This window comes from Cyanistes caeruleus, chromosome 1, assembly GCF_971803275.1.
Source record: "Cyanistes caeruleus chromosome 1, bCyaCae1.hap1.1, whole genome shotgun sequence".
NCBI lineage: Eukaryota > Metazoa > Chordata > Aves > Passeriformes > Paridae > Cyanistes > Cyanistes caeruleus.
This window is the reverse complement of record NC_141701.1, coordinates 143,986,175-144,013,638: the sequence shown is the minus strand read 5'-3', so window position 1 is coordinate 144,013,638 and position 27,464 is coordinate 143,986,175. Positions and strand designations below refer to the sequence as shown.

At 39.0% G+C, this 27,464-nt stretch overlaps 2 protein-coding genes across 15 annotated transcripts in view; one reads left to right on the top strand and one right to left on the bottom strand.

Moving 5' to 3' along the window:
• PTPRN2 (protein tyrosine phosphatase receptor type N2) overlaps positions 1-27,464 on the bottom strand; it is a 635,529-nt gene that overhangs the window by 145,034 nt on the left and 463,031 nt on the right. The gene's annotated exons all lie outside the window — the stretch shown is intronic.
• LOC147655987 (uncharacterized) lies at positions 81-27,314 on the top strand. Of its 13 annotated transcripts, none has more exons than XR_015279618.1 (4): positions 81-3,942; positions 5,186-5,245; positions 17,367-17,534; positions 25,847-27,314. XR_015279618.1 is itself a non-coding variant. In XM_086864933.1 (3 exons), the coding sequence occupies exons 1-3, from the start codon at positions 3,651-3,653 to the stop codon at positions 17,369-17,371; spliced, it is 357 nt and encodes a 118-aa protein (XP_086721059.1). In that variant the 5' UTR covers positions 81-3,650; the 3' UTR covers positions 17,372-20,661. The 13 variants fall into 13 exon arrangements, 2 of the variants coding, with proteins under 2 accessions (XP_086721059.1, XP_086721050.1); XR_015279609.1 differs by lacking the exon at positions 25,847-27,314 and adding an exon at positions 17,682-20,661; XR_015279617.1 differs by lacking the exon at positions 25,847-27,314 and adding an exon at positions 17,679-20,661.

The following is a 27,464-nucleotide window of genomic DNA, read 5'->3' as shown; positions in this document are numbered from 1 at the left end:
ATGTATTTTGCAAGGTGGATAAATCACTCAATTTAACAGCAAAGACAAATGTGCTGAGGAGCTGTAGTTGCACTGGTTTATTTGATGCTGGGAGGGTCTAATTTTGTTTGTTTGTTTTGTTTTGTTTTTGTGTAGTAGTGGCTCCTGATCATTGAAAGCAATGAGGTGCATCAGGCTCAGCATCACTGGCCGGGCAAGGGAGGAGATTGTCCTGATCTTCTCTGGGCTGGGGCAGCCTCACCTCCAGTCCTGGGGGCAGTTTGGGCACCTCATCATTAGATGGATATAAAGGTGTTCAAGATCACCCAAAGGAGAGCCATGAAGATGCTGAAGGGTCTATAGGGGAAGCCATGTGAGGAGTAGCCAAGATGTAGCTTGTTCAGCCTGAAGAAGAGGGGACTGAGGGGACACCTCACTGCAGTCTTCAGCTTCCTCATGAGAAGTAGAGGTGGAGGGGCACTGATCTCTTCTCTGTGATGAACAGTAACAGAACCTGAGGAATGACCTGAAATTGTGTCAGGGGAGATTTAGGTCAGATACTAGGAAAAAGTTTTTCACCCAGAGGTTGGTTGGGCACTGGAACAGGCTCCCCAGGGAAGTGGTCACAGCACCAAGGCTGACAGAGCTCAAGGAGCATTTGGAAAATGCTCTCAGGCACAGAGTATGACTCTGGGGTTGTCCTGTGTAGGGCCAGGAGTTGGACAGGATGATCCTTATTGGTCCTTTGTGACTTTGTGATTTGTATAAAGCCATTCCCAGAGATGACCAGCCCCCTTGAATAATCACCATCCACATCCCATGACTGCACACCTCACTGGAAGAGTTTCACCATTACCAAAGATTTCCCAGCAGGTCATGGTCATGGTGTGCACAGAAAGCCTGAAGCAGCCAAGATGGGCTGAAGAGCTAAATGATGAAGAGAAAGTAGCAGCCCTAGTTCTAATTTGGCTCAATAAACTGTGCTCCTAAGCAACCCATGGGGTCTTTCACAGACACCAGTACTCAGGATACCAACTTCAAACTTCACTCAGAGGTGCTGCAGTAGCCCAGAGGAGAGAGATTCTGCATCTTTGACAGGAATGCCAGCATGTTTTGTGATGTGCAGTAGCTATGAAGTAAAACGTAGATCAGTGTTCAGTGTGATCTGTCTCTTGTAAGAGCAAGAGGAATGCACCCAAGGACTGACACAGAGATTGCAAAGGAAAGCCCTAAGTTATGGCTCACACTACCCTGAGGAAGAAGCCATTTCCCATGGGCATCCTTTCAGGTCTTTGTAGCAGAGACCTGGTGGGACAGCTCTCTGTTGCTACTCAGGGAGGATAAACATCACTGGCAGGACACCAGGCAGTAGCTCCTCCTGTGCCCTGGCCTTACATTTGTGTCAGTCAGCTAAGTGTTCATCCTGTTTAATTTATAAGAACTAAAGAGATCACATTACGCACTGGTACAACCACAAAATCAGTGCTGCTTTGCCCAGCAAATATATATGTCGCTTCTGATTACAATTGGTTCAAGGGGGCAACAAACCTCACAGTATGTGCAGCCTTCAAAGCACCTATTAAAAATACACTTTTATGTTGTAATTGCTTACTAAAAAAGATGCATCGATTTCTTTCCCTCACATCTGAGAAGCAATTGCATAGACCTATTCAGAAGAATGCACATAATATACTTGAAAAACTAAGCGTGAAAAATCAGTTTAGATTTCACTGAGTGTGAATTTGGGGAGAAAAATTATCCCTCCACCATCTCACTACTAATGCAGTAGGGTTTATTTTTGAATGAAGGCAATATGAGCTTAAATTAAATGTCAAATATAATTTAACATTAAAGCATGAAGTGGCTGAGCATGTGCGTGTCAAAGCTAGCAGCTCTTCTGAGTGGTTAATTGCTATCTACAAAATAATAACCTATAAAAAGATCTCTCATTTTCAGTAGTGAGGCTTAAATTTACTGTACTGGAATAATTCTAACAAAATAGAGCTTAGAAGCCTTTATAGTCACCCATGCCACATGAAGACACACAATGACAAATAAAAACATCTGCAATCTGGCTGCCTACTTCTCCGGGAGATGTCTAGACTCCTTTTATAATCAGCAATGAGAAATAGACACTTCTAGGCTGTAGTTCATCTTGTCCTAAACTAGATATCTAAAACAGGCCAGAAGAATCACATCTGAAAAATGCCCATTTCTCTCCACTGACTGTAAAGGGAGCCAGCAGTGATTAATTCAGAGGTAGAAAGCTTCAAGGCAATGTGTAGTTTTGATTATTTTCTGCCAACATGATCAACAGACCAATTCTGCAATTACATTTTTTTTTTTACTGACATCTGATAGGTAATTATTATTAGTGTTAGAAAGTGACTATTTAATGCAATATGCTGCCCACTTTAGAAAGTAGTGAAATCCTTGCCAAAAGAAACTGAGACTTTAGCTTTGGGGCAGAACTCCAGAGAGACATCACAGCAGCCAAAAAAAGCTAAAACCGAGCAAAACAGTCCCAAGGGACTTAACCTTCCATGCAGTTGCTTAATTCTAACTACACAAAGAGTCCCATGGGGCAGACATAGACAACTTTTTAAATGAATTGTTGGTTACCAGAGGGCAGAGTTCTCTGTGCTGTAGTACAGTGGACTGGCTGGAAACCACCAGTAAACTAGCTGAATACTACTTGAAGGAAGGGGCAGTTCCAATAGGGGAGAAAAAACAGAGTACAGCACAAGTTTTTTACACTGGTACATTTCTTTCTCGAGGTTAAGTTATGAACTAAGTTTCCTTTATTTATTTATTTATTTATTGTTTGGTGGTATTCCTAAATATGTAGAAGTAAATAATACAAAAAATTTGAATCAAATGCATTTGGAAAAGCTAAACAAAATCCTGATGTATGAAGTTAACAGCAAAGCTGTTACTGACTTTAATTTATTCACAACTTCAATCCTTCAGTGTTTAGAACAATTAAAAATCTAAGATTTTTTCCAGAATATGAAATAACAATATGCCATTATAATACTTCCATGCAACTATATCTGCAAGAAGAAGAAGGAAGAAATTTGAGATAAGGAAAACAATAAATGATTTTTATAAAGGCATTATCACTTCTGTCAATGAATATGAAAATAATAAACTGTGATTTTCGTCATGATTTCTTGTTTGCTTCCAAAGGGTTATATCCACCAATACAGAAGTTTTGATATAAAAGCTGATAAGGGTCATGCAAATTACATGATGGAGAGTGTTGGGAAGTTAAATTAACAAAGAAATCTGAGCACCAAATACACCTTAAATAGCAAGAATTAGTATATAATCATAAAACATCAAGTTAGGCTCCTAAATGCTAGATATAATAAGGAGTGAATAATATGGATGAAAAAAATGGAGGATAAGGAGGAATTACAGGGGAAAAAGTACACAATTCCTGTCCAAAACTTCCTAGTGAAACAGGTGCCTCTAAGAGCTACTGCACTGCCTTTTTACTTTGTGATTAAAAACTTTGAAACCGAAGCAAGGCCTAAGTCTCATTGAAAATTAGCGTGTTTGCTCTCCCGTGTCCAAAGTCAGCACAGACAGTGGGCAGGAGCCCAACACGGGACAAGGCCAAGCTCGTGCCCTTGTGCCATGGCCACACTCCGCACAGCCATTGCCAAATGTGCAAATCTGAGGGAGGCTTTTACACAGTGGCACAAGCCTGGGGCACGGTGCTGACATCCTCCACTGCTGCCAGCCTGGCCATAGCTCGCCATCCCTTCGGGCGGTCAGGTGCCAGCCATGAGCTCCTCCTGCCCGCTGGCTCTGAGCTCGGGGCCTCCATGGTGGCAGCGGCCTCTCGGCACTGTCAGGGCAGCCTGAGTCGCCCACCTGCAGCAGCAGGAGCACAGGCCTTGGTCTGCCAAAGCAGCAGGGCCTGTGTACGGCTGGGGAGGCACAGCAGCCATGGGGGTGAGCCCTCATCCCTGTGATCTCTGGCCCATAAAGACACTGAGGCCCAGAGCATTATTTCTAGCCCTGGCACAGTGTGCACGGGACACTCCTCCTCTGCTGCCATCCCTCCCTCTGACACACCATGAGCAAGCACTGGGTTATTTCACGCCCCCAGCTAAGGTCTAAGTTGGTGTGGGCCTGTAAGGGAAGCCGTTTGAAGAATGGCCTGAAGGAGACTGAAGGGAGACCTCACTGCAGTTCTAACTTCCTTGTGAGGGGAAGAGGAGGGACAAACACTGATCTCTGTGGTGGCCAGTGACAGGACACAAGCCTGAAGTTGTGTCAGGAGAGGCTCAGGTTGGATATTAGAAAAAAGCTCTAGAACCAGAGAGTGGTTGGAACAGGCTCCCCAGGGCAGTGGTCACAACACCAAGGCTGACAGAGCTCAAGGAACCTCTGGACACTGCTCCTGGGCACATGGTGTGACTCTTGGGGATGGTTCTGTGCAGGGCCAGGAGTTGCACTTGATGGTTCTTGTGAGTCCCTTCTAACTCAGTTTATTCTGTCATTCTTTGTATTCATGATTTTCAGTTTGATGACTGCTAGGAGCTGATGTGGCTCCTCCTCCACATGTAGCTTGTGTTAAGCTGTTTATAACCCCAGTGACTTTCTTGTTCTGTGACTTCTGCCAACCCTCTGCTGATGGGCTCACAAAAGGACAAGGGAATATCTGCTGTGGTAATAGGCACAGGTCCACACCACAGGAAGCAGAAGGCTGTGATAATTATATCTTCCTCATTTTAGAGGTATCCTGTATTTTGATACCTTTTGCCACGCCAAGACAGGAAAAAAACAAAGAAAGACTGTCACTTTACTGGGTATAAAAAACACCAACTCAGTTTACTGAAAAAGATAGTGAAACATCTTTTATGTTTCACTTTTATGAAGTGAAATCTTTATGTTATGGGGATGCTTTACTCTGTGGAGTGACTTGCATTGAACTTGCATTTCAAGAGAGACAAGAATGTACCTGCGCAGTAACTCAATGATTCCATGGTGAGAACAGAAAGTGGGTCAGAAGAAAAGGTCTGTGTGGAAACAATGGCAGTAAAGCTTGGGCAGGACAAATGTTACTTAACCTGGCACAAGGTCTGCTGACAGCAGTTCAGCCAGAAATATTATCTATTTAACTGTTAGTAGTTAGGAACTGGTGCAGTGTGATGTAATCACTGATTTATATCATCTGGTTGCTCCTTTTTAGGTTTGGCTCTCAGGCTTCTCTACAGACCTAGAAATCTCTGTACCTGTTACCTGAAGTCTGGTAAGCTACTCCCATGACGTGCCATGATGCTTCATTAACATAATTTATCAGCAACTGTCTTCTGTATACCTGAGGTCATAATGAATGTTTAAAAATAAGAATACTTTGCCTGGCAAGAGAGGATCTGAATAACTTACAGTTCATCATATTAAAATCTACCTGCAGTATTTGTGGTATGGTCTCCTAGTCTTCCACAAGTTAAACTCCTTCATAAATAATTAAGAACTTTAAAACCTCAAGATTTGCCAATTTAACAGAAAAGATATGTTGTAGCAGATGCACTTCAGCACATTTTGCAGAGGTGGTTTAGATGTTACTTCTCTCAGTTATTTTTCCCATCTTTCTGCCAAAGCTACTGCCCCTAGACAGAAGGACAAACAGAAACCTGGGCCCATATCTCAGACAGCCCCTTCAAACTGCTAAGATATCAGTCTGCAAAGGGACGTTCTTGACATACAGGTGCTCGGTCTTTTTCTGATGACCTTGACATCGGGCAGAGTTGAAATAAATATCATCATCAAAAGCCTTAATAACAAAACATAGAACCCCAAAAATTTATAAAAACTACCTCAGTTTTCTCTCCCACTTGTTCTCAATGAATTCAAGTCACAGCCTCGTATCTCTACAACTGTCCTGTCTCTGCTAGCTGCTAATTTTAGCCAGGGTACTCCATTATAGGGCAAGATGAAAAGCAAGTTATGAAAGGATGTGAGGCATAGCTTTCCTAAACCTTTTATATTTTTAAGTTCCGCACTCAGCTCCCAAATACCTTTTCTAGTTCTCTCACGATTCTAGCATACAGAATGGAAACACAAAGTACCAAACAGATGCAGCTATTTGTAAGAAAAAGCCAAAACCTTGTGTCCTCTCTCAATGATCTCTGACTTTCAGAATCTTGCCTTAACATTCATCAAATATTCCCTTTGTCTGCTGTCATCCCTCTTAAATACATAAAGAGCTCATTCATGAATGTATAAACTTTTGTCAGTCTCTAAAGTAAATGGAGTTTTCTTTTAAAATGCTTTAAATCAAACTCACTCAGTGCATGGTGCTCTGTACTGTTATCCTCCTTTCTTCAGAGACTGTGTCTGCTTTTGATCCTTTATTCCTGACTTCTACCTAGCACTGATTTCTCTGTCAATTTGGGAGCTGTGCCCTGTGTTAATGTTTAGGCAGAGTATTTTGATGTTTTTCCTGTCTAACTTTTAAAAAAATTCTCTCTTAAAACTGGTGCTGATAAAGGTTAAAGATACTCGAGGATAATGTAATTGAGACTTTTGTTCTCCCCCCATCAGCACTCCATCTTATGAATAAATAGTCAAATAAATGTTGAAGAAACAGAGATTCCTTTTGAGATGCATCAAGCTCTGCACCTGCACAGATAATAAACTTTGGTTCATCCCACTACAGTATTAGGGCCCAAACTCACAAAGGACCAAAGGTCACAGTCCAGGAAAAAGTTTATCTTCAGGAAGCATTACTCAGTTTCTAAATTTCCTACTTGAACCTACTGCATGCTGAAGGAAATATGATCTTGCCTTGCTAAACCATTGCTGTCATACTGTGCAAGTAGACCACCACTTCAAATTCAGGAGTTAGGCGATCTCTTCCCAAAAATCATTCAATAGTCTTTGGACACTGCTTCATGTAATACCTTTCTCTAATGGTTAAATCATCTTTATTCTTTTAGTGAGAAGACCAGCAACAGAGCAGCAGATAATGAATCAACTTTAAGACAGAACATAGCTGAAAGAGCAAAGAAATCTTTTTGCGGTGTATGTGTGTATATATACACACATTTATTTTTGTATAAACTTTTGTATTATATCTCACTTGCAGAGATAGCGACATCTCTGCTAAGAAGCAGCAGAGAACTCTGAGATAGAGTAATTGGAAACGTGTCCTTCTGCAGCTCCTATTCACTGCTGGTGTTCAGCAATAAAAAGAGAATTGCAACCATGAATCACAAACACTACTGTGCTGTCTTAATACTGCCTTTCAAGAACTGAAAAGACAAATACCACTTAGTCAAGGAGAAACCCTCATATATCTGATACACCTCCAAATGCTCTGTGATTAATCTTTTTTCTTAAAACCAAACAAAACAAAACAAACAGTGATTGAACAAAAAAATCCCACATCCGACAATCTAGATTTCTAAAGCTTTGATGGAATGAGGCCACTGGTGAGCAACAGTAGAACTTTACATAGGAAAAAAACCCCAAACACTTTAATAAAGCTATGAAAAGAGCTATTCTTTTAGGTAGTTTTGGAGTAAATAAAACAACACTTACTCCTTTAAGTGATTTGTTTGCATTAAATGATTCATTTGCATTTATTTGTCTAATCCCAGAGAGGTTATTGTGCTGCAGCATACTCACACATTCAATTGGGCTATTCTTTAAAGCCAAGTGGTGTGGCTTCTAAAGTGGGAGTGTGGATGCTGGATTGCAGCAAAGTTGGAATCCACTACATAAATTAAAAGAGTTGGCTATTCTATATTGTCCGTATCATGCTTGCTTGTTGAAAGAATATCAACCTTTCAGCAGTGGGAAGAGGGTGGCCTGAGGAGCAGGAGGGATTCCTGAGGCACTGTGTGGCCTTTGGGAATCCCTTTAAGATGTGCTTGCAAAAGCTCTGGTGGCTGCCTCTATTCTCACTGCGAGTGCTTTTTGAACAGCTTCCATAAGCCTTTTCAGGATTATGGTCTCATAGTGCTTAACTGGAAGGCAATAAGAGTTTGTAGTGCAGATCCTCCCACAATGCCATGAACAGCCCTAATGCTTCAAGGTAGGATGGGAAGGTTTTGGTTAGGCTGGCTGCCACTGCCATTTTTGTCTACACTCTCTTGCTGCTTCTCTTGCCGTATCACCAGCCTTCATCTGGATCAGGGAGTGAACCAAGAGACTATAAAGAGCATGAAGTCAGCAGATTTTTGTTCATTTAGCATCCTGGACTGGTTCACCATGGTTGATCGTGGGTTTGATGTAAGAAAGAAATAGAATTCAGATAGCTGGCATAGGTCAGAAGGAATTTTTTACAATGATTTAACTAAATTCTTAAAGCACACTGTCAGTCTATCTATCTATCTATCTATCTATCTATCTATCTATCTATCTATCTATCTATCTATCTATGTATCTATCCTCCCCCATGTGCCAGGATTTAGAAGCTGTGGTTGAAAGAGACACTTACGTAAGTGCTAATGCAATCTGAATAAATGGTGGCATTTAGGCAGGGGCAATGTGGGGGTGAGATAACCATTACATAATGTAATTGGAGATTTAGCCACCAAAGCTTTACATTTGAAGTGGGACAAACTGGATGTCCCAGAAACCAGCAGTTAAACAAACAATGAATTTGTAAACCCATTCAGAATTTGTAAAAAGTATTGTTGTTTTATTACTGTTATTTATCTTGATCGCGTTTGTTCTGCTTAGAAGAAATAAAACACAGGCGCTCTTTGCCTTAATTGCTGGGCCTATTCTTTAGTAAACAATAAAAAGTGATTAGAGATGTTTTTTGGCATGCACAGTCCAAAACCACCTAGTGAGAGTTCAAAGAACAAAGCAAATGCTTATTGAAAGAAATTACTCAGCTAACTAAACTTGTATATCTTTGAGTCAGACATTTTTTCGGCATCTTTACCCCATTTATCAATGCACAATTACTGTCACTATTGTGTTGTGTCATTAGGCGTAAGGTTACAAGTGCCAGTCGGAATAAAAAAATTGCAGTAATGTTGGCATAATTTTTCATTATCATCTTCATTAACCACAGCTAGTGGGAGTAAGAGTTTATCCTTGCTGTTGTCATTGTCATGACAACGCTTCCAAAGCTTGTCTGCCGAGAGTTCACCAGATACAAAAAACTGAATGTCCTCATTATTCCACTTCTCACACTCTCACCCATGCCAAGGGTGATCTGAGATGCACAGGGCCCTTGATTTATCCCCTGTGATTTCTCTTGACAGCCTGGTATGGTGTCTCAGCTTAAGGCAATCGGTCTGATTTCACAGTTTAATTACTGCTAATCTGAAGGAGCGTGGCCAATGCTAATGAGCCAGCAGCAATCAAAGCAGTTATGGCTAAACTCACCCTGTTTCATTCTTTTTTTTTTTTTTTTTTTTTTATTATTAAAACACCCCTGTCCTGAAATAAGCAAGTACTTTCTCTTTTCCTGCACAACTGCAGTGAAAGAACAGATGAGCTTCATGTACAATTTGGTGTTATTTCAGAAGCAGACCATAAGATTCCTTTATATTTTGCCCTTAAACCTCTGCTTAATGTTAGTTTCCAAAGAGCTTTGAGTCAAGAAAAGGATCAATAATTAGAAAAGACTCATTAGCGGATCACTAGCTCATCTGCAGAACATTTATACTGGCACACTAGGGCCAAATTTTGGATGGAGGTCTCCTTGATTTTTGCAGCTGGGCATCACTAAATTATGCAGCAAATAAAAATATCTATAATAGCACTGCAAAAGAGAACCTAGAATTCCCAGAAAGGGTTTTATTGTAATTAATTACAAAACAGGATAAAAATCTACCCTGCAAAATGACCTGCACCTTCAGGTGACACCATCTGATAGCAGCAACTTGCACATATTTTTTTTTTCTTGAGCTTCTCTCCTATTGCTGAAATAGATGAAGAAAAGCATGGAAAAAATCTTCAGAACTGATTTTTTTTAATCATGACAGTCAAATACCTGGAATAACTATAGGAAAATATACGGGATATATAGGAAAAACAATGGGGTGGGCCTTGCATCTGCTTTTTCGTACATCCTACAGCTGTGTTATAAATTTCTTCAGAAATTTTCCTTGTTCTTTTTTTTTTTTCCCTCAGTAGAACTTCAGTTTAAAATACTTACCAATCTTCACTGTGATGATTTGATTAACATACAAAACCTTTCACTCTTTAATGATTCTCCAAACAGGAAGTCACTTACTAGAAACAAGAGCACCCACACCAGTGTAAATCCAGGCTACTTCAGCCACCTTCATACAGATAGTCCATGTTTGCTCTGGTGAGCCATATGTAGCTCATTTGAATGGAACCCTTGCTCTTTGGAATTAAGAAGAAAAGCTGTGTTTCAGTACTATTGTATGTGCTATATAAACAGAAGGTTAGGCAATATTTTGCTTATTAAATTACATGGGAGGAAGATGTATAGAGAAATCTTCCATAAAGAAAAGGGTTTAGAGCGAATTTTGAAGAATGTGAACTGCCTGTCTCGTGCTTGTTTCAAGCTTATCTGCCATTACTTCAAATTTGGTGTTGCTCAGTTAACCTGAAGGAAAATAGGTTTTTCATGATTTTATGCTGTCTAGGAATACGTGACCATTGCATAAAATCACATCTTCCTTGCAGAAAAAGGTGTTTCATAAAACAGTAAATATTAGGATGCATGATTTGCTTTTTACAGCATCATCATTTAAATGTATAATATAGCAGGACAGTGGCCTTTGTGAGATTAAGTCTATTATAAATCATTTAATCTCATCCATTCATTAAAAAGCTGTTCCATCAATGATTGTTTCACACTTGCAATATTGTATTAAAAAATACAAAAGTCCAGATTGTAATGCTACAAAGATCTGTTATTTTGCACTACTAAAAAAATTATATAACTTCTTTTTTCATTTTCTTTTTTTTTTTTTTTTTACTCTCAGTAGAAGGAAAATAATGCTATGGGTACTCACAAAATATGGCTATTTCCATAAGATATATGAGAGAAAGAGAGTGTCACAGGAGGGGAACATCAGTCTAATAATATTTTGTACTTCATCATAGCACTGTCAGAAGATGCCAATGGAGACTCTAAGTCATTTTAAAGAACCACTTCATTTACAGGGAAGGAGTTCACTCCTAATTAAGTTGGAAAGCCTCCAGGGCTTTCTCCAGCCTTTGCAATTCTGATTTCCTTGGAGAACTCTTGGTAAATCTAAGAGATCCAGAGATTTCAGTGTGATTAAGACCCTATTGACACAGACATTAAAATGGCAGTAGCCAAACTATGCCATAAACCTTAGACAAAAAAACCCCACCCTGTCGACAACAGCTCAGGTAAACTGAACTAGAAGTCTGTTGGAATGACAATAATACAGCAAAGTTATGAGGAACAAATAGTAAAAAGGAAAAGAAGGAAAAAATTCTCGGTCCAAATCACTTGTCTCTCCTAGTACAGCTCCTCCTTGATACTCATCTGTCTTAGATGGCTGAGGAACTGAGAAACCTTGATGTAAAGTAAAAAAAAAAAAAAAGGAAAAGAAAATGGAAAAAGAAAAAAGAAACTAAAACGCAAGGAGCAAAATTCAAACTGTGTATGAAAGAGTTATAATTCTCTTATCTTCTCACTTAGAATGGTTCTATATGGCAAGAATTTAATCAGGTACCACCAAACTGATGTTGTATAGCTACACAAAAGATCTCAAGCCCTGTAAATAAAACTAACATTTCCATATAAGGCTAAATTCCCTGGTTTGGTTCATTGAGAAACTCTCCAAATCTATCAGTACAACAGGCAGAAGAGAAGAAAGGTGGCACAGTAATAATAATAACAATAATAATAATAATTTACAACTCTGAGATGAGAATCAAATAACCTGATTTCCACTTACACCCCTATTACCTCATTCTGAACTAAACTGTTCATGTCTAACATAGTAGTGGACTCTCCATTTATACCCAGTCTGACACAGAAGGCAAGGAAATATGCATTCTTATTTGTAGTTTGTCCTTTTTTATTGAATATCCTTCAGAAGGTCTAGGTTGATAAGAAGTTGTCAGTCAAGAATAAGTAGCAAACACAGGGACTTGGGCAAAATTGAGGCCTTGTAAATTTGGGTCAAAGAGAGCAAGCTGCACTGAAAAGAAGTAATTTTATGTCATTCTGAATAATGGAAAGTACCACAGCCATTGAATTATCCTTCTCTTCCCATAAATGGGAATTACTAGCAGAAGTGGAAAGGCTTTTTGTTACAAAAGTGATAGAAGCATCAAGTTAGAGATGTCATTAACAAATGTAGGGTATTTTAGTGAAGTGTGGTGTGATGGACCCTGTGACAAAGGAAACAAAATGATAAGAAAAGACTTCAAAAACACGATGCAGGGACACATTAATCACATGGAGGCAATGAAAACCAAAGAACAGACTGTCAAGAAATCTCAGTTGATTTCCTTCCGGATGTGCTGAATTAGGAGGTCATCTGTTTTAGTCAGCTGTGGACTGGCATCCTGGTACTTTCCCCCAAATAGGAACTGCTCAGATGATAATATACCATAGAGGCTAGACCCAGAGCTGCTGAGTCTGCACTTCTTGCACAGTTAGAACTACTCAGTTTTGAAGTTACAATAAAGCAACTGCCTTCTATTATTCTAAAATAATGTTACTGCTGAGGTTTTTTCATTGCAAGACAGGAGTGAGACTGCAGTATCAGGTCACTGCTGTGGTAAAGAAGGGATCTGAGTAATCACACAGAAGAGTCAGGAGAGGGGGCATTTGAAGTGAACACAAAGGGAGGAAACAAAAATGAATAAAATTGGAGTGATCTTCAAACAGAAACAAACGTCAGAGGCAAAGCAAAATAAAAGAAAGCAAACTTGGTTTGTTTAGCCACCAAGACTAATTCCCCTTCCTGTTAGAAAAGACCTTCATAGATCAAAGTATTAGAGCACTCTGAATTTCACTTGGGCTACCAGTGATATCCTGATTAGATTTGTATTTAAAGAGAATTCTCATACATTTCAATTATCAGAATCATTGGAGCCAAGTGCTCTTTCAAGTTAGACCTAAATTATCCATTCTCTAACAAAAAGTGAAAAGGCATACAATATTGATACCAAACATTGCTCTGCAGAGCCATATATACTTTCAGCAGTCATGAGCATAAAGAGAAGTGTTCTGTATTCATACAGTTCCACTGGCAAACATAACATTTGCTACAGCAAACAAAAGCAAGCTCATTCTTGGCTTTTAATTTTTTTTTAATATCCAAAGGCTAGGCTTTCATCCTAGTCTTCAAAATTGTTCTTTGGAATAATTCCTCCTGTGTGCCCAAAATGATAAAAGAAAATTAAGATACTACAAAAGGTACTGATTTTCATGTATTTGGGGTAGGCGCCTTCTGAAAACAAGAGCCCTTGATGGTGTGCCATTTGGGGGGGTGAAACCAGAGGCACCCCAAAACAGGGGTCTCTTTAAATAGTGATGTATGATCTAGGGAGCTGCACATTTCTATATTCCTAGCAGTAAACAGGAATCTAATATCTATTGATACAGCCCTGAAAGACGAACATATTCAATGCTACTGACAAACACCGTGATATCACCCAAACACAACAAAGAGAAATGAACTGTATCTCTATAACAGGTCTGGGCATCAATGGGAATTGTAGCTGTTACTTAAATGCACATGGACATATATTAGGTGAGAAAACTCATTTTTCACTTAAAACTCATCAGATTATGAATTTTGTAAAATATGTGCTATTCTGTTTTAACACCTACATTTTGACTCTAGGATTTTAAATTCATGAAGACATTTTTGTTTTTTTGCAAGGTGGTTTCATATTGTCTCAACCATTGTTCAGTATACCCTAGGGGTCATGCTGTTACTATGTCTTATGCTGTCAAATTATGAAAAGCATGCAGGAAAATAGGGAGAATTAATTAACACAGTTTTTCAGCAAATAATCTTCCAGATTATACCATCCTCCTACTTTCCAGAATCCTACTACTTAAAGATGATTCTGAATCACAATGCAGCAAGAAACATTTTATCAGTGCTTGATGCTATCATGGACCTTTGCCTGCTTTGTGGCTTCTCCCATCCTCCCTGCTCTGCTGCTGAAAGCAGCCTCTTTGCACTCAGTGTTTTCTCACAAATCCCTTCCAAAGTATCTGCACAAGATCCTCCTTCTACTCCCAGACACTTTCCTTATTACAGCAATTTTCTCTAAAGGATAATGCTGTCTACCTCATCTGCAAGGCACAGTAGAAAGTAAAGATGCTTAAGAATGTCACAGTCATCCAAGATAGATCCTTCTCACATATCTCCTGCTCAGTGTCATTTATAAGTTCCAGTTCCTGTGTGGGACCATGTGCAGTTTCCTGGGACAGAGATCAGCTATTTCCCCATCTCACAAGATATATCTTTGAAACCCTAATAATAATGATGCACTATAATAACAATTAAATTCCAAAGACTGCTTGCAACTTTTCTCTTATCCTGATGAACTTACAAGTGAAACAAATCTACAATATATTTCTAACATCACACCACCAACATATCTGAATTATGGTTTTCTCTTGTTTGATAGTTTAAATAATTTTAGAAAAATGTTAGGTGAAATGTTAGATGCACACCTGCTGTTTTCACTGAATACTTTGTCTGGAAGGAAGGAAAACCCTACCCACAATTAACAGTTATCTTGAACAGAAAAATAAACAGAAATTGTAATATGAATTTACCAGTCAGGTTCAGGTCTTATTTCAAGTAGGTAGAATATCTGGGCTGGAAAATTTAGATGTAATTCATAGGTGCAGTGTGTCCTTTTGGGATGTTATAGGGTGTAACTGTCCATTACCCAGTTCTACCTCACCAGGTGACATTCCAGAGTCAGAACCTCACTTTGCTTCTCATCAGTGAGAAGGAAAAACATCAAAGGACCTTCCATCGCTATAGAGAAATGAGGTCATCATCATTATCAGTGATAACAGCTCTAAATGGATGTACAAAACTTTTGCAGAGTTGGAAATGTGGCACAAAGAAGCTCAGATGCAAACTGTTTTGTATTATCCAAAGCCTCTGTGCACAGCATATTTCATTTTTAACCCTTCTGCACCAAACAGCAGCTCTTTAAAAGGATGCCAGCAGCCTCCCTGCCATTTTTGTGGCAATATTTAGTATTCACAGAGTCACGTTTCGAGGTGTCAGTAGCTGCAGCTGTCCTTATTTGTGTGGTCCCAAAAATAAGGTTTGAATAAGACTTCTACTTATATGGCCTGGTGAGTCTGTCAGCCTGCAGCCCCAACATTTAGCAGATGGCCATGTTTAGCCAGTGAGCCACGGGAATGACAAAGAGCAGGAACCCTCTCTCCTTACACCATTCAGAAGGCACTGAAGCACAATGCTGTGTAGGGGCTCCAGGGTATTTATACATATAAAGGGGGGGAAAAAAAAAATCATTCTTAATTCTAAACTGTTTAATCACTTGAAATCAGTTGAAATGATGAGCTAAGTCAGTACCTGCCCCTACTATTTAGTTGTCTCACATGACAGCCAGTGTCAACCTCTACAATAATCCCTGTAGGACAGAAAGAAAACCAAACACACACCTTCCATTTCAAATTATTTTTAGTAAGTTGTATAAGTCATCTTTGTCAATATAACCCAGAGGATAATGAAAGCCTTCAGAAAAGCTAACTCAGGTTACTCTTTCCATCACACCATTAAGCATGTCTAGAATTCTTTAAGTCATGCTCTGTAATATTTTTTAAAATGTAGAGCTTTGAGCCCATATTCCTCAAATAAGAAGAAATATGATTTTTCTTATATACACTATTTGCAAACTGGAAAAAGAAAAAATGTGCATGAGCAATCTTTAGGCTCCCTGTTTGGGAGTATTTTGTATATTCATTTGATTCAGTACATAGCAAGAGATGCAATACATATATTTAGAACTAGCTTAATTGCTACCAAGGAATTATTTTTGTATTACTTTTGTATTTGCTCTTTCCCAGCTATGCCAAAACAACAGCAGTGGATGGCAACAGGCAATTTCATAAACATTTTATACTTGATGTATAAAATACTATGTATTAATGTTCTCTACTTGTTTCCTTTAAAATCTTCTTTAGCAGAAAAAGAGGCAATATCATCCTAGCTGGACATCAAGTAACTCATAAGTGCAATGAAGGCAGTCTGCTTCTGTCTTGTTTTAGACCATCTTCTGACTCAGACAATCTCATCTTGTTGGTTTACACTTAATTTGCCTCATTAACTTTTCAAGCATAAAAAGATGATAACTTCTTTGCTGCATAAATAGAGACTCTGGGTGTAACAAAACACTCCCCACAGACAAAAAAACCCCAAACCATCTCTTTGTTAAGATGCTTTTAGTCTGTCTTTGCCTGTGAAAACCACAAAAAAAAAAAAAAAATCCAGACCACACTGTAAGGAAATTTCTCATTTCTCCTTTGACTTAGGCCAAAGGCACTTGGGCTACTGAACAAGTAAATGGTCCCTCACTGATAACCAATTTTAGAGTTTTACCCCTTTGTGGTTGTTCCTTGAGCCAGTCTAACTGCTACTTAGCTCTAGCCCGAGGATATTCCTGTTCCTGCCTCCAAGTCCTCTTCCAAGAATCCCCAACTTAACATAAAGAAAACAAGGGAGTGTGATGGACAAAAAAGAAAACTAAAAAAAAAAGAAAAAAAAAGAGTCCAAAACAGCTGTCTGGGAAGCCAGAAAGATGGGGAGAGGGAGAACAAGTTTTGTTTTCTTGAGGTTTAGCAGCAGCGCACACACTGAAAGCAGAGTGGGATGGGAACTTCTTCCCTTCAGAAAGATGGAAAATATGGAAAAGTAATAACAATAACAATTTACAGGCTTGAGCCTCAGTGCTCCATTCTCATGGAAGTAAGCATGTAAAATATCCAGACAGTTGTAGATAGATGAAAAAAAGGATTTTTTTACTAATCTGTCCTTATTTAGCCCAAAGATGCCAGATTATATTCCCCTAACATAAACTTCCAGTTTCTGTCAGTTAAGGTTTCGTGTTTTCCTGAGCTGGAAGCTGTAACCAAAACATTGTATTTATTAAACTTTGCTGCATATTTCTGTCTTGAATTTGTCCAATCTTTTCTTAAATCTCTTTAAACATGTGGTATCCAAAGTGTCCTGTATCAATGAAATCCTCAATTTATTTTGCATTAGGAATTAAAAGCGTTTTCCTGCTCCCTAGCAATTTCATGGTGCCCCTGCTTCTTATTCTGTGGTAGCAGGGGATGATCAACTCCTTCCTGTATTCTCTATATCATTTATAATTTTGTACATCCCTTTACATCTTTGCTGTTCACACCATTATGCACATCATGAGACTCCTTTTTTCCACAGGATGAAGAGATTTGGTGCATTCACCTGTACAGATACTGCTCAATTCCCTGTTCAGGCTGGCACCTTCTCTGCAGCTCTTCCAGTTCCATCACATCCAGCTGGAGACAGGGTAACAAAAGCTGCACATAGCTTATGAAGCACAGGAACATCACAAGTGAGAGCTGGAAGGTATTTTCTTTGTTCTATTCCTTTTCTGGTAACTCCTTTTTGTCCGATGAAGTTGCATTTTTACAAGCTTCTGGGCTGTGTGCCAGCATGATGTGAGATGACTTGATGTTTTTAGTGTTATTCTTCTAAACTCTGACTTCTCAGCAGTCATGTGTCCTGTGGGATAACTTCCTGGGAAAGAAACGAATTGGCCACGACTGAAGTGTCACTGCTACCTGTGTACCAGCCACCTCTGCTACAGATATCATCTCAAAGCAAGTGTTTCTGCTCTGGAAAGGTCCCTGTGGGAGAAGGCAGGTCCACACCATGGCTGAGCAGCTGCATTAGACACCACAGTATTCTAATGTAATTAGAAAACAGCTGGGAAGGAACAGTCAATTGTTTTTTGGCAGTCACGGCCAATTTTACACCAATGCAAATGATGAATCAAATCCTGCAAGTTTACAATATCTGCTGAGAGCATAATGGCAGAAGCCATGCTAATGATTTTAAATCTTGTTTATGCCATTTTTGGCTGATGGAGTAGTCCCCTGTCCCCAAGAAGGCTCCAGTGTGAAGGATTTCCCACACACTGCACCTTAACACCTACTGGGCAGGAGAGAGGAGAGCCTATCAGTAGGGTATGGAAATCAGACGGCCACCTTTCAACCACAGACTAAACATAGTGTGTTCTTCCTTTCTGGAGCAAAACCTGTGCTGTTGAGCTGTGCATTACCCAGCCTCAGGAAATAAACATAAAATTTTCAAGAGAGAACAACACAAAGTACCCCAGACTGCTTCTCCCTGACTATCCAGCCCACTCCACCCACTATATAGTAATGCATCAGAAATAGTCATGTAGAATGTTATTCCTTTAAACATGTTCCTCATACCAGCTCTTTCAACAAATATTTAGTTATCTTAAGGCTATCAAATACAGCCTGTAAAATATCATCTGCTCCTAAAATGTGTGCAACTTTACTCTCTCAATGATGATGATCATCTCTCGCTGAGGCCCCCAGGTGATCTTTAGAAAGTATGTGTCAGCTAGGGTTGAAAATGCTTCATAGGAGGATAACTGCTGAAAACATATTTTTGTGTTTGTAGCAGTTTCTGTTAACATGAACAAATGGAATCCACTTAGCAATGTTTGCATAAGTGCAAACTTTTAGATAAAGATGTTAGAAACAACATTTCAAAATGGCCCTTCGCCCTTCTTCTTCTGGCCCAAAAATAGCTGCATGAAAGTCTTGAGACAGCAGTACTTTTGGCCAGATAGTCAATAAGTTTAATAGAATTAGCATGGGACAGAAATGCCATCCAAAAATGGATTCATGTTTAATCTGGTAATCTGATCCCATATGGCACTTTAGAGAGTGGGACGAATTAGTGTTTGCTGCTTAAAGAAATTACCCAGAAAATGACTGCTGAAGACAGACCAAATAGTACCTCATCAGCATTCAGTGTGAAAAAGGCAAACAACACAGGAACAAGAGAAGTTAAAAGGTGAGCCAGCAAAGAAAGCCAAAATTTGGTCCCTCATGGCTGGGAAAGGGATAACAATCAGATGATAAAGGCAATCTCACAAAGTACTGGATATAAATAAAGAGGAATTAGAATATATTGCACAGGAGGATAGAAGATAGTTTTAAAACCAAAGTTAACAATAAGGCAAACTCCATCCTTAAATGCCCATTCACCTCTGCAGTTCTGAGGTGTTAAGAATGCACCATTTTGCATTTTTGTCCCATAGCTATTCCTAATCATCCTAATAAGGGAAGCAAAGGTCTGGGGCACAAGGATCATAACAACACTTCACTGTGCTTTACACCACAGTTTCAGGACACATTACTGGGAGGCAAAACAGGCCAATGTGGCTCTTTCTGCCTTCGTCCATCAGTCCTGCAGATGTTTGTCTCTGTGACCTTGTGGTGAACTGCACCGAGAAACTGAATTTACAGTTAATCCTGTTGAAGAACTACAAGAAAGGACTGGTATAGTTTTAATATAGCTAAGGTCAACCAGTTCATCTATTGCCCTGCAAAAAGCAGCAATGGCACAACTGAGGAGCCACCCCTGGAGTGAACAGTTGGAGCTAAATGGAATAAACAGATGGAGCTGAAGAGGAGAAAAGCGGGAACAGCTCATGCTGCCTTTGATGCCAAGAGCGACGTCCGCAGAAACACAGCCTCAGAGCTCCCAGTTTGTGCTGTCTCTGGATGTGTGTTAATATCTGCATAAACACAGTAAATACAGCCTTTGTGCTAAAAAAGAATTGTAATGGCCAGAGAATAAAAATAGCTGAGGGATGAAATGTGATGAACATCCAAAACACTTCCGATTCGGGCAGGCAGAACAATAATGCCATGATGCCTTTTCTGTTCTTCGTCTGTCAGGAGGCTCAGCTAGCCTGACCTGCCCCATGTTGGCAAACCTCCTTTCATGACATTGACCTTTCACTTGGCACATCCCCAAAAATCCTACAAGATATGAGGAGCCCTTCTCTTTTACTGAAATTATGGAAACTGAAAGGCACCAAAACAATGGCTAGTGAGGTTGCAGATAAACCAGTGCATGGTTTGTGGCTTGCAAATGTATTTGGTGTTTCTGTAACTTGACACAGACATGTAGCATAGGTTAAAAACCAAAGAAAAGCTGGTTTTGCCCTTCACACCTCTCTGGAAAAGAAAGCATTTAGCAGAACAAAACGGCTGTTGTAAAATGAAATAAGATGTGACTGTTCGCATATGGGGATTACACAAAATACAACCCTAAAGAATTATTTTGTTGCTTACTTCTGGGGCAAGAATACAGGATTTATCTGTAAAACCAGCTCAGACCAGGGCAGTGCAGTGGCTAATGAAACCCATGCCAATATATGTCCAAATCCTTTCCTTTGTGTCACTAGTTCAAGCACACCAATTTGTGACAGAGCTCTGAAATGAAAAATCACAGCCCAGTGCACAGAGATAATATAGACAATAACTAAGCTTTTGCTGCGTGCTTATGCACACATGCAACACCCAGCATTCAGCTCAGGCAGAGCTTGGCTGGCTCACCAAAACCAAAAGCCCTGAGATAAAGAGTCCAAATTGAGGGGAGAAAAAAAAAAAAAAAATCTCTTAGGTGCAAATTATAAATACAAAAACTCACAATATTTTTCAACTTTCATCCTGTGGTTCTGAACAGGCACAGACTCTGGGTTCTGCACCAATGTCCAGTGGGAGGATTAGCGCTATGGTATTATATCCTTAATGGATACAATTTTCTATTTTTATATACATTCTCTCTTTAGATAATATTTTATTTATATATTTTCTATATTTTCTCTTTATTTTATAAAAATAATTTGCATAATAAAACTTTTTTGTTTCGTTTAGGTGGAAGTTGAGGCAGAGGGAGGACAATATCCTTTTCTCTCTAAAAAAATTACAAATTCTTGAGTGGGATTCCCTAAAATTAAATATGTGTCCATAGCAACTTAAGTGTCCTCACTTAATCACCTGGGTTTTCACAACCCATGGCTAGTCTGGGTGTCAGGAGCAGCAGCTATCAGCCCTGCACATTTTAAAAACTTCTTTGACAAATGAAAAAAAACCCTACCACATTTATGAGACCAGTATTTACTCACCAAGGGGGTAAATCAATACAGGTGTCTGTGCGTGTTCAGCCTTGCCTGCCCTTTCATACAATTTTCTATCTGTGAGATGCAAAGCTGCAACAGACTCTTGGGGTCCCTTTCACTAAGGACTGGCCAGTTCTGGCAGTTCCCCCACTCTCATGCCACACCAGACACATTTTACATGATTTTATGTGGCAGAAAGGTTACATTTTGCCAGGCTGGATAGAGCCAGGTTAGAGGCCTTCCCTAATTAAAAGCACCCAGGGCCATCTTCAAGTCTGTATTTGATTTCCCTTCTTCTATTTCCCCTTTCCCTCCTCTAAGTGCTTTGTTTAACTCTTTGCAGAAAAATAACAATAGGTGAACTGAGCTGACACAAAAGCAATTTCCCTACACTCACATTCTTTGTGCTCAGTTCAGCCAAGATTTCCTTATTTCACCCAAGAGAAAGGCAAAGAACACGTTCCTAAACCCAGCATTTTATTTGCCCAGCAGTCTATTGGATTGTGCCACTATTAGAACATGCAGTTCACTAACAGCACAGTGGTCACTTTCCATCAGCTTTTGCAATAAAGTGTTTATTGACAGGTCAGAAAGGAAACATGGCAGATTGAATAAACCAGAGCAACTGCAACCATAATCCTTTGCTAAACATATCCCAGAAGTGTCCTTCACATTCTGCAGTGTGATTAAGTTAAAAGTGTCAATAAATTATAGTTTTTATTTCAGGATTTGGCTAAGTTAAGGATGATATCCTGCCTTTTTGACTGCAGTATTATTTTTTTATGGTCTTTAGATTGTGTCCCTTGTTTGTATTCTTTCCAGTTCAGAAGTTCAAGTTCCAATGACTTTCTGAGTGTCAAATAGAAATATCACCACTTTACATCCCTGAAAGGAATCACATTTAGAAATCAAAAGGTTAAACTCTATTATCTGGAAAGACCAAGTTCCCCTTGTATCTCTGCAAGCTGACTGCTTTTATGCATGTTCAGATTATTACTTAATATGAAAAGCACAGGCTAGAAATGGGACAGGAGATGTGAAAGACATTTCATGAAAAAAAGTTGGAATTAATGGATGGGTCTCATCAATCTCATCTTGTATTTGTGATGAAGACAGTGCAAACTGAATATACACCTTTAATAAGAAAGAGAATGTCAAAAATATGACAGTTATAAATTCAAGGTCAACTGCATCTTTCAAAGAGTTTTCTTAAGCAGTTGTGATGGATTCCCAAATTACTGAAAGTTTTGCATAAAACAGCTTGATAATATAGTGATATTACCACATGTTTCACAGCATAAGAATGTCAAGTTTTTCAGCACATACATCTGAAGGAGATTATGGAATCTTGCCTTCATTCTCGATAGCCATGTTAGTGAAGCCATGAAGGGGTTCCCAGAAACAGGAATGCTAAATTTTGCCAAGCAATGGCCATAATTTTCTTCTTTTGACTATTTATAAACAACAATTTAGTCTAAGCCAAAGCCCACAGATCTCTTGACAATTTTACCAATGACTTTCAGAGAAAACAAATAATGTCCTTTTCATCTCAGAGGCTGTGTAAGCATCCCACACCTTCATACACTGGTGAAGTTCAGTAGTTTTCAGGCTACAGTATATAGTGACTATTTAACAATTTAGAGCAAACCTACACAACTCTTTAAGAGCAAATGTGAAGTCTACTCCAAAACAGCATTTCCAGGGTTATTTTAGGTGGGTAAAATGTAATCACTTTCACAGTTTAACAGCATATGTTTTGCCTTCAATCTCTATATAGTCCCCCTGAGAGCATAACCTTACATAACTTTTTTTAAAAAATTATTATTATTTTAAAGATAATCCCTGAGAAAGCTTTACCTTGCTCTCCCACAGCTCTCTCAGTGAATCCCAAACTCTCTAAAATCCACGTAAAGTCTCCAGCTTTCAGGAATGACACAGCAGTTCAGAACAGGTTTCCCAGAAAAGACAGCACCTTCACGCTCCTGGCATTAAGCACTGCTCTTTGCTTCATTTCCTGTGACTTCTTCCCAGTTTCATCTTCCTCCCCAAATCACCCATCATTATCTACACTGCTAACACTTCAGCTCATTAGTTGCAGTAGTGGGCAACCTAGTTGTATTTTTCTCCTTCCACTGGTTTTCCACTATTCTCTGCCCATCCAAGTATGTTTGTTCATTTCCAGCTCTTCTACAGGAGCTCGTTCATGCCAAATCAGAGGACAGATGTTAGGTACCAGAGCAGACAGACACACAGATGTATTTATATGTGGGATTCCTCCCACTCTCCTTTATGAGAAATGATTTTTTTTCCCCAGCATATATTGGGAACTAAACCAGGAAAAGCAAAAAAAAAAACCCCAAAAAACCCCAAATATTAACTCTGCAGAATCACTAGAACATTTACATTTGTAAATGTAAATTACTAGAGCATTTACACTTGCACTGTGGCTCACACTGGCATGAGTTATAAAACAGCACATCCAAGAACTGCAGCATGTGTCATGGTCTTATTTCTAGCCATAGACTCCAAATTTTAAATTTAGTCTGAAGGACAATTTCAGTGGGCAACCCATCTCCTGCTTGAAGGAGCACAACTTTTGGTGCAGTCTCTTTTCAGGGGACCTGATCCTTTGCTGCCTTGCCTCGATATCGATACTTTTGCACAAAAGGAATAATGTGCTACCCTTCCTGCTGTAGCACTCACTCCACTCTCCTCTCCTGCTGAGCAGGTGAAAATGAACAAAGAAGCTGCAAGGTTGCAGCAGTATAAATCCTTACACTTGCATTTCCAAATAATTTCTACCACAAATATGGCATTTAAAAGTCCTAGCAGAGAAGAGGTTATTTTTAAAGACAGAGAAATTAAAATTTTCTGTCAACATTTGAAAAATTCAAAGGGTCCTGTGTAATTTTAATACTATTTTACATTTGATGAAATTCTGAAAATAATAGTTACACCTTTGAAAAAATGCAATATTATTAGTTTTATTAAAGTTTTTCAAATGTTTCCTTTCTTGGAAATATATTTTAGAGTTTTAATAGAAGGAATAAATAAAGTACCCTTTCCTACTTTGACTTCTCTCTTGAATGAATTTGATCCTCATTTCAACCATTGTGTCCCCTTTGCTTCTCCTCGGAGCTCCTGAATGAGCTCTGAAGTGATCATGGGAAGGGGCTCGCCAGGTAATGGCAGCCAGAGGCAGCAGGGGGGGCTCACACATAGGGTTACTTTGCCTGCCTTGCATATTTTCATTTTCACTCTTTACTGATGGTAATGGCAGAAGACAGAATATCCATAGCAGTATTAAACTTTGGAACCTAAATTTTCTGATAATTTTCCTTGGAATTTCTGTACATGAATGCTTTTGATGATAATTTATATCTATTTCTTGCATCGAGACATTCATCAGTAAATCTCAAAGCACTTTAGAAAGGAGATCAATGTCATTATCATCATTTTGAAATTAGCTTACCAAGAGATTATTATTTCTGGTACAACGTGATTGCTGTATAAAAGCAGTATGAGTGCAATGGCATTTGCCTTTGTGCCATAATCTTAACACTGCTATCTAAAGATTTCTTCAGCCAAATCAGAATAAGACTGCCTTAGTCTTTTCTTCTATCTTGAAAAACTACCCCTCACAAAAGCAACAAAGGAAGGATTGAAAGAAACATGAGTTTTTTGACTAAAGTAAGAAATACAAGTTAACATTACTATATATTTTACTTAAATCCAGATGTATAATTCCAAACAGACTGACAGACATCAAAAAGAACCACGTTCACTAAAGGAAAGCTTTGCTGCTTGAAGGCTTGCTGAGCCCTGTCCTACACAGAAAGGGCTTCACTGATATATTGTGGAAAAACTGGCCCAGTCTTGAATAACACTGTGCTTTCTCTCTCTAAACACAGAAAAAACAGAGGCCTTCAGAGAATTTCATGGTAAAATGCCATCTAGAAAATTGTTTGCTGTTTGCCATTCTGCTGCAATGCATCCATAACAGGGCTTAAATGTAACCCTGGCAGTGCAATCCAAACTCAGGCAAGCCCCAAAAACTCCTTGCAAGAGAGGGAAGAGGAAACAAAAACAAATAATTAACAGCAGCTAAAGGATCTCAGAGCAGTATGTCCTTTTATGAACACCCTTAGTACAGCACAGATCTACACTGAATTTTTGCATATTGTTTTTGTAATAAGTGCATGAGAAAAAATGTTAGTTAAAGAGAAACCTGTAATGGTTAGTCAGAAATCATAATTTTTGCACTGCCCAAAGAAAAAATGTGGACAAGTGTGTGTTTTGAAATGAAGAAATATGTATTGTAAATAAAAATGAAAGGTGTGGGGTTTAATAACTTGACTGTTTCTACCATTCAGGCATCAGCCTCAAAACAAAAAGCATGCAAAGCAAGAGAAATTTCTGTAACTTTTTCAATATTCTTCATTAGACTCCACCATTCACAGCCCCCAGAGTGAACTGCATCATCAAATCAATTGCACCAAAGCCTCCTCTGATTTATGAAAGGCCTCACCATGGAGTTTTCATATAGCAGTTATTTAAGTACTGGAAAGTCTTACCTATAGATCCTCAAGTAATTACACACTGAGAAAGCTCACGCCGAGCAGACTTTCAGCAAAGGGAGGCCACTGTAGGAACAAAAGCCTTTTTACAGCTGAAATCAGGCATGTATTACAGGTTTGTGTTTTTATAGGGCTGCATTAAGGGCTGAGCTCCAAGACTAGCACAAAATGAGAGCAAAGGGACTTTTCCGGTGATAAATCTGAAGAGATATAAAGGCATTTTCAGGACCATCACTATGATAAAATCCAGGTACAGGTTTTTCCTTTTCAACTCTCTGTTTGAATAATTTGGTGACCTGTAACGGCACACATACATACACATATAATAGGTGCTAAAAACATCACTTTCTACAGTTCAATCTGGATTTTTATTTTTAATGTTCTCATCACCTTTATTTCCCATCCTCCACCAGCACAGTCAAGAAGAAGTTTCTGCTTGCAGGAGTAGGAAATGCTGCACTCCTTCTTATGGGATTTGGGCAATGAACTTCCAGGGGAGCCTCCACACTCATGGACCACTGTGTCATAATGGTCTGGATAAAAAGAATGCTCATTCCTTTTCTCTGAAACATGTCCTTCAAACACAGCAGAAATGGAACTTTACCCACTCTGCAACAGAGTATAATCAGCAAAAGCAGCATCTTCCTCTTCACCAATGGAAACTATTTTTTCCCCTTTCCTTCCCCCTGTCCAAAGACTCTCTAAAAAATGAATTGGGTAAGTGAATCAGCCCTCACCCCTTCAGAGAATGTAAAAATACCATGTTTATATGCTTTATCCCCTTTTAAATCATTCATACAGTTTATAAGCATTGACACATGTTTATGCTCATTTAGGAGGATGGGCAAACAGAAATTTGCAGGATCTTTGCGCCAAACTCAAACAAACATAACCCCTCTGGTCAGCTTCCATCAGTTCAGATGGCTGCTGTACATTCACTGATATTTTTGAAAAATTGCTGTATATTGTGACTCCCAAAGAAACCTACACCTCCTCAACAGCAACACCTAAATTGATATATTCTGCTTCAGCAAAGTTAGCTGAAAAATAGTTACACATCATCAAGTTATATAGAAATATATTTTATATAAATTAAATCTCTACCAAAATGCAAATGTAATTTTAATACAGAAGAGCGAGCTACTGCATCTCTGATGCACCTCATGGGGGCAACTCATGTGAGTACAGTCACAAGGCATTATGAAGGCACTGGTTTATTTCTTACCTCTGATGCTTATATACAGTGATATATTAATAAAGTTACAATTTCATTGCTATCCCAGGACCTACAGCTACTTATAGGTGTCTTATTGTTTACAATTATTCCGAGTAATTAAATATCACAAAGGTGTATCTTTGATTAAAACCTACCAAAACAAAGCCCCTCAGCTGCTGCATCCTAACCATTATCAAATAAAATCTTAACCAAGGCCCCATTTGTTTAGAAAGCACGTACTAGTGTGCTACGGAGAGATTGGGAGGAAGATGAGGTACTCAACAGAAAAAAAGTAAAAATATCTAAAACTGCCTGCAGGTGGGCTTAATAAGACATCCTTGAGTTTTAGCCTGCATCAAGGCTAAGAACTGGCATGCAGCCAGCCTGATCTGCTAACTAGCAGAATACTTTTATTTTAAAATATATTATTTAATAAAACTCAATTTTGAATGAGATTTTTTTAGTCAAAAGTTTGAGAATACCAGAATGAATATTGCTATCCTGAACAAACCCCCTTCTTACATACTGAAAAG

Bases quoted from the DNA above. Each gene is read 5' to 3' on its own strand.
- LOC147655987 (XM_086864924.1), top strand. From the start codon at position 3,651: ATGTGCAAATCTGAGGGAGGCTTTTACACAGTGGCACAAGCCTGGGGC. The intron at 3,943-5,185 runs GTGAGCCCTCAT...GCTCCTTTTTAG, and splicing joins GAGGCACAGCAGCCATGGGG to GTTTGGCTCTCAGGCTTCTC. The intron at 5,246-6,935 runs GTAAGCTACTCC...TTATTCTTTTAG, and splicing joins TACCTGTTACCTGAAGTCTG to TGAGAAGACCAGCAACAGAG.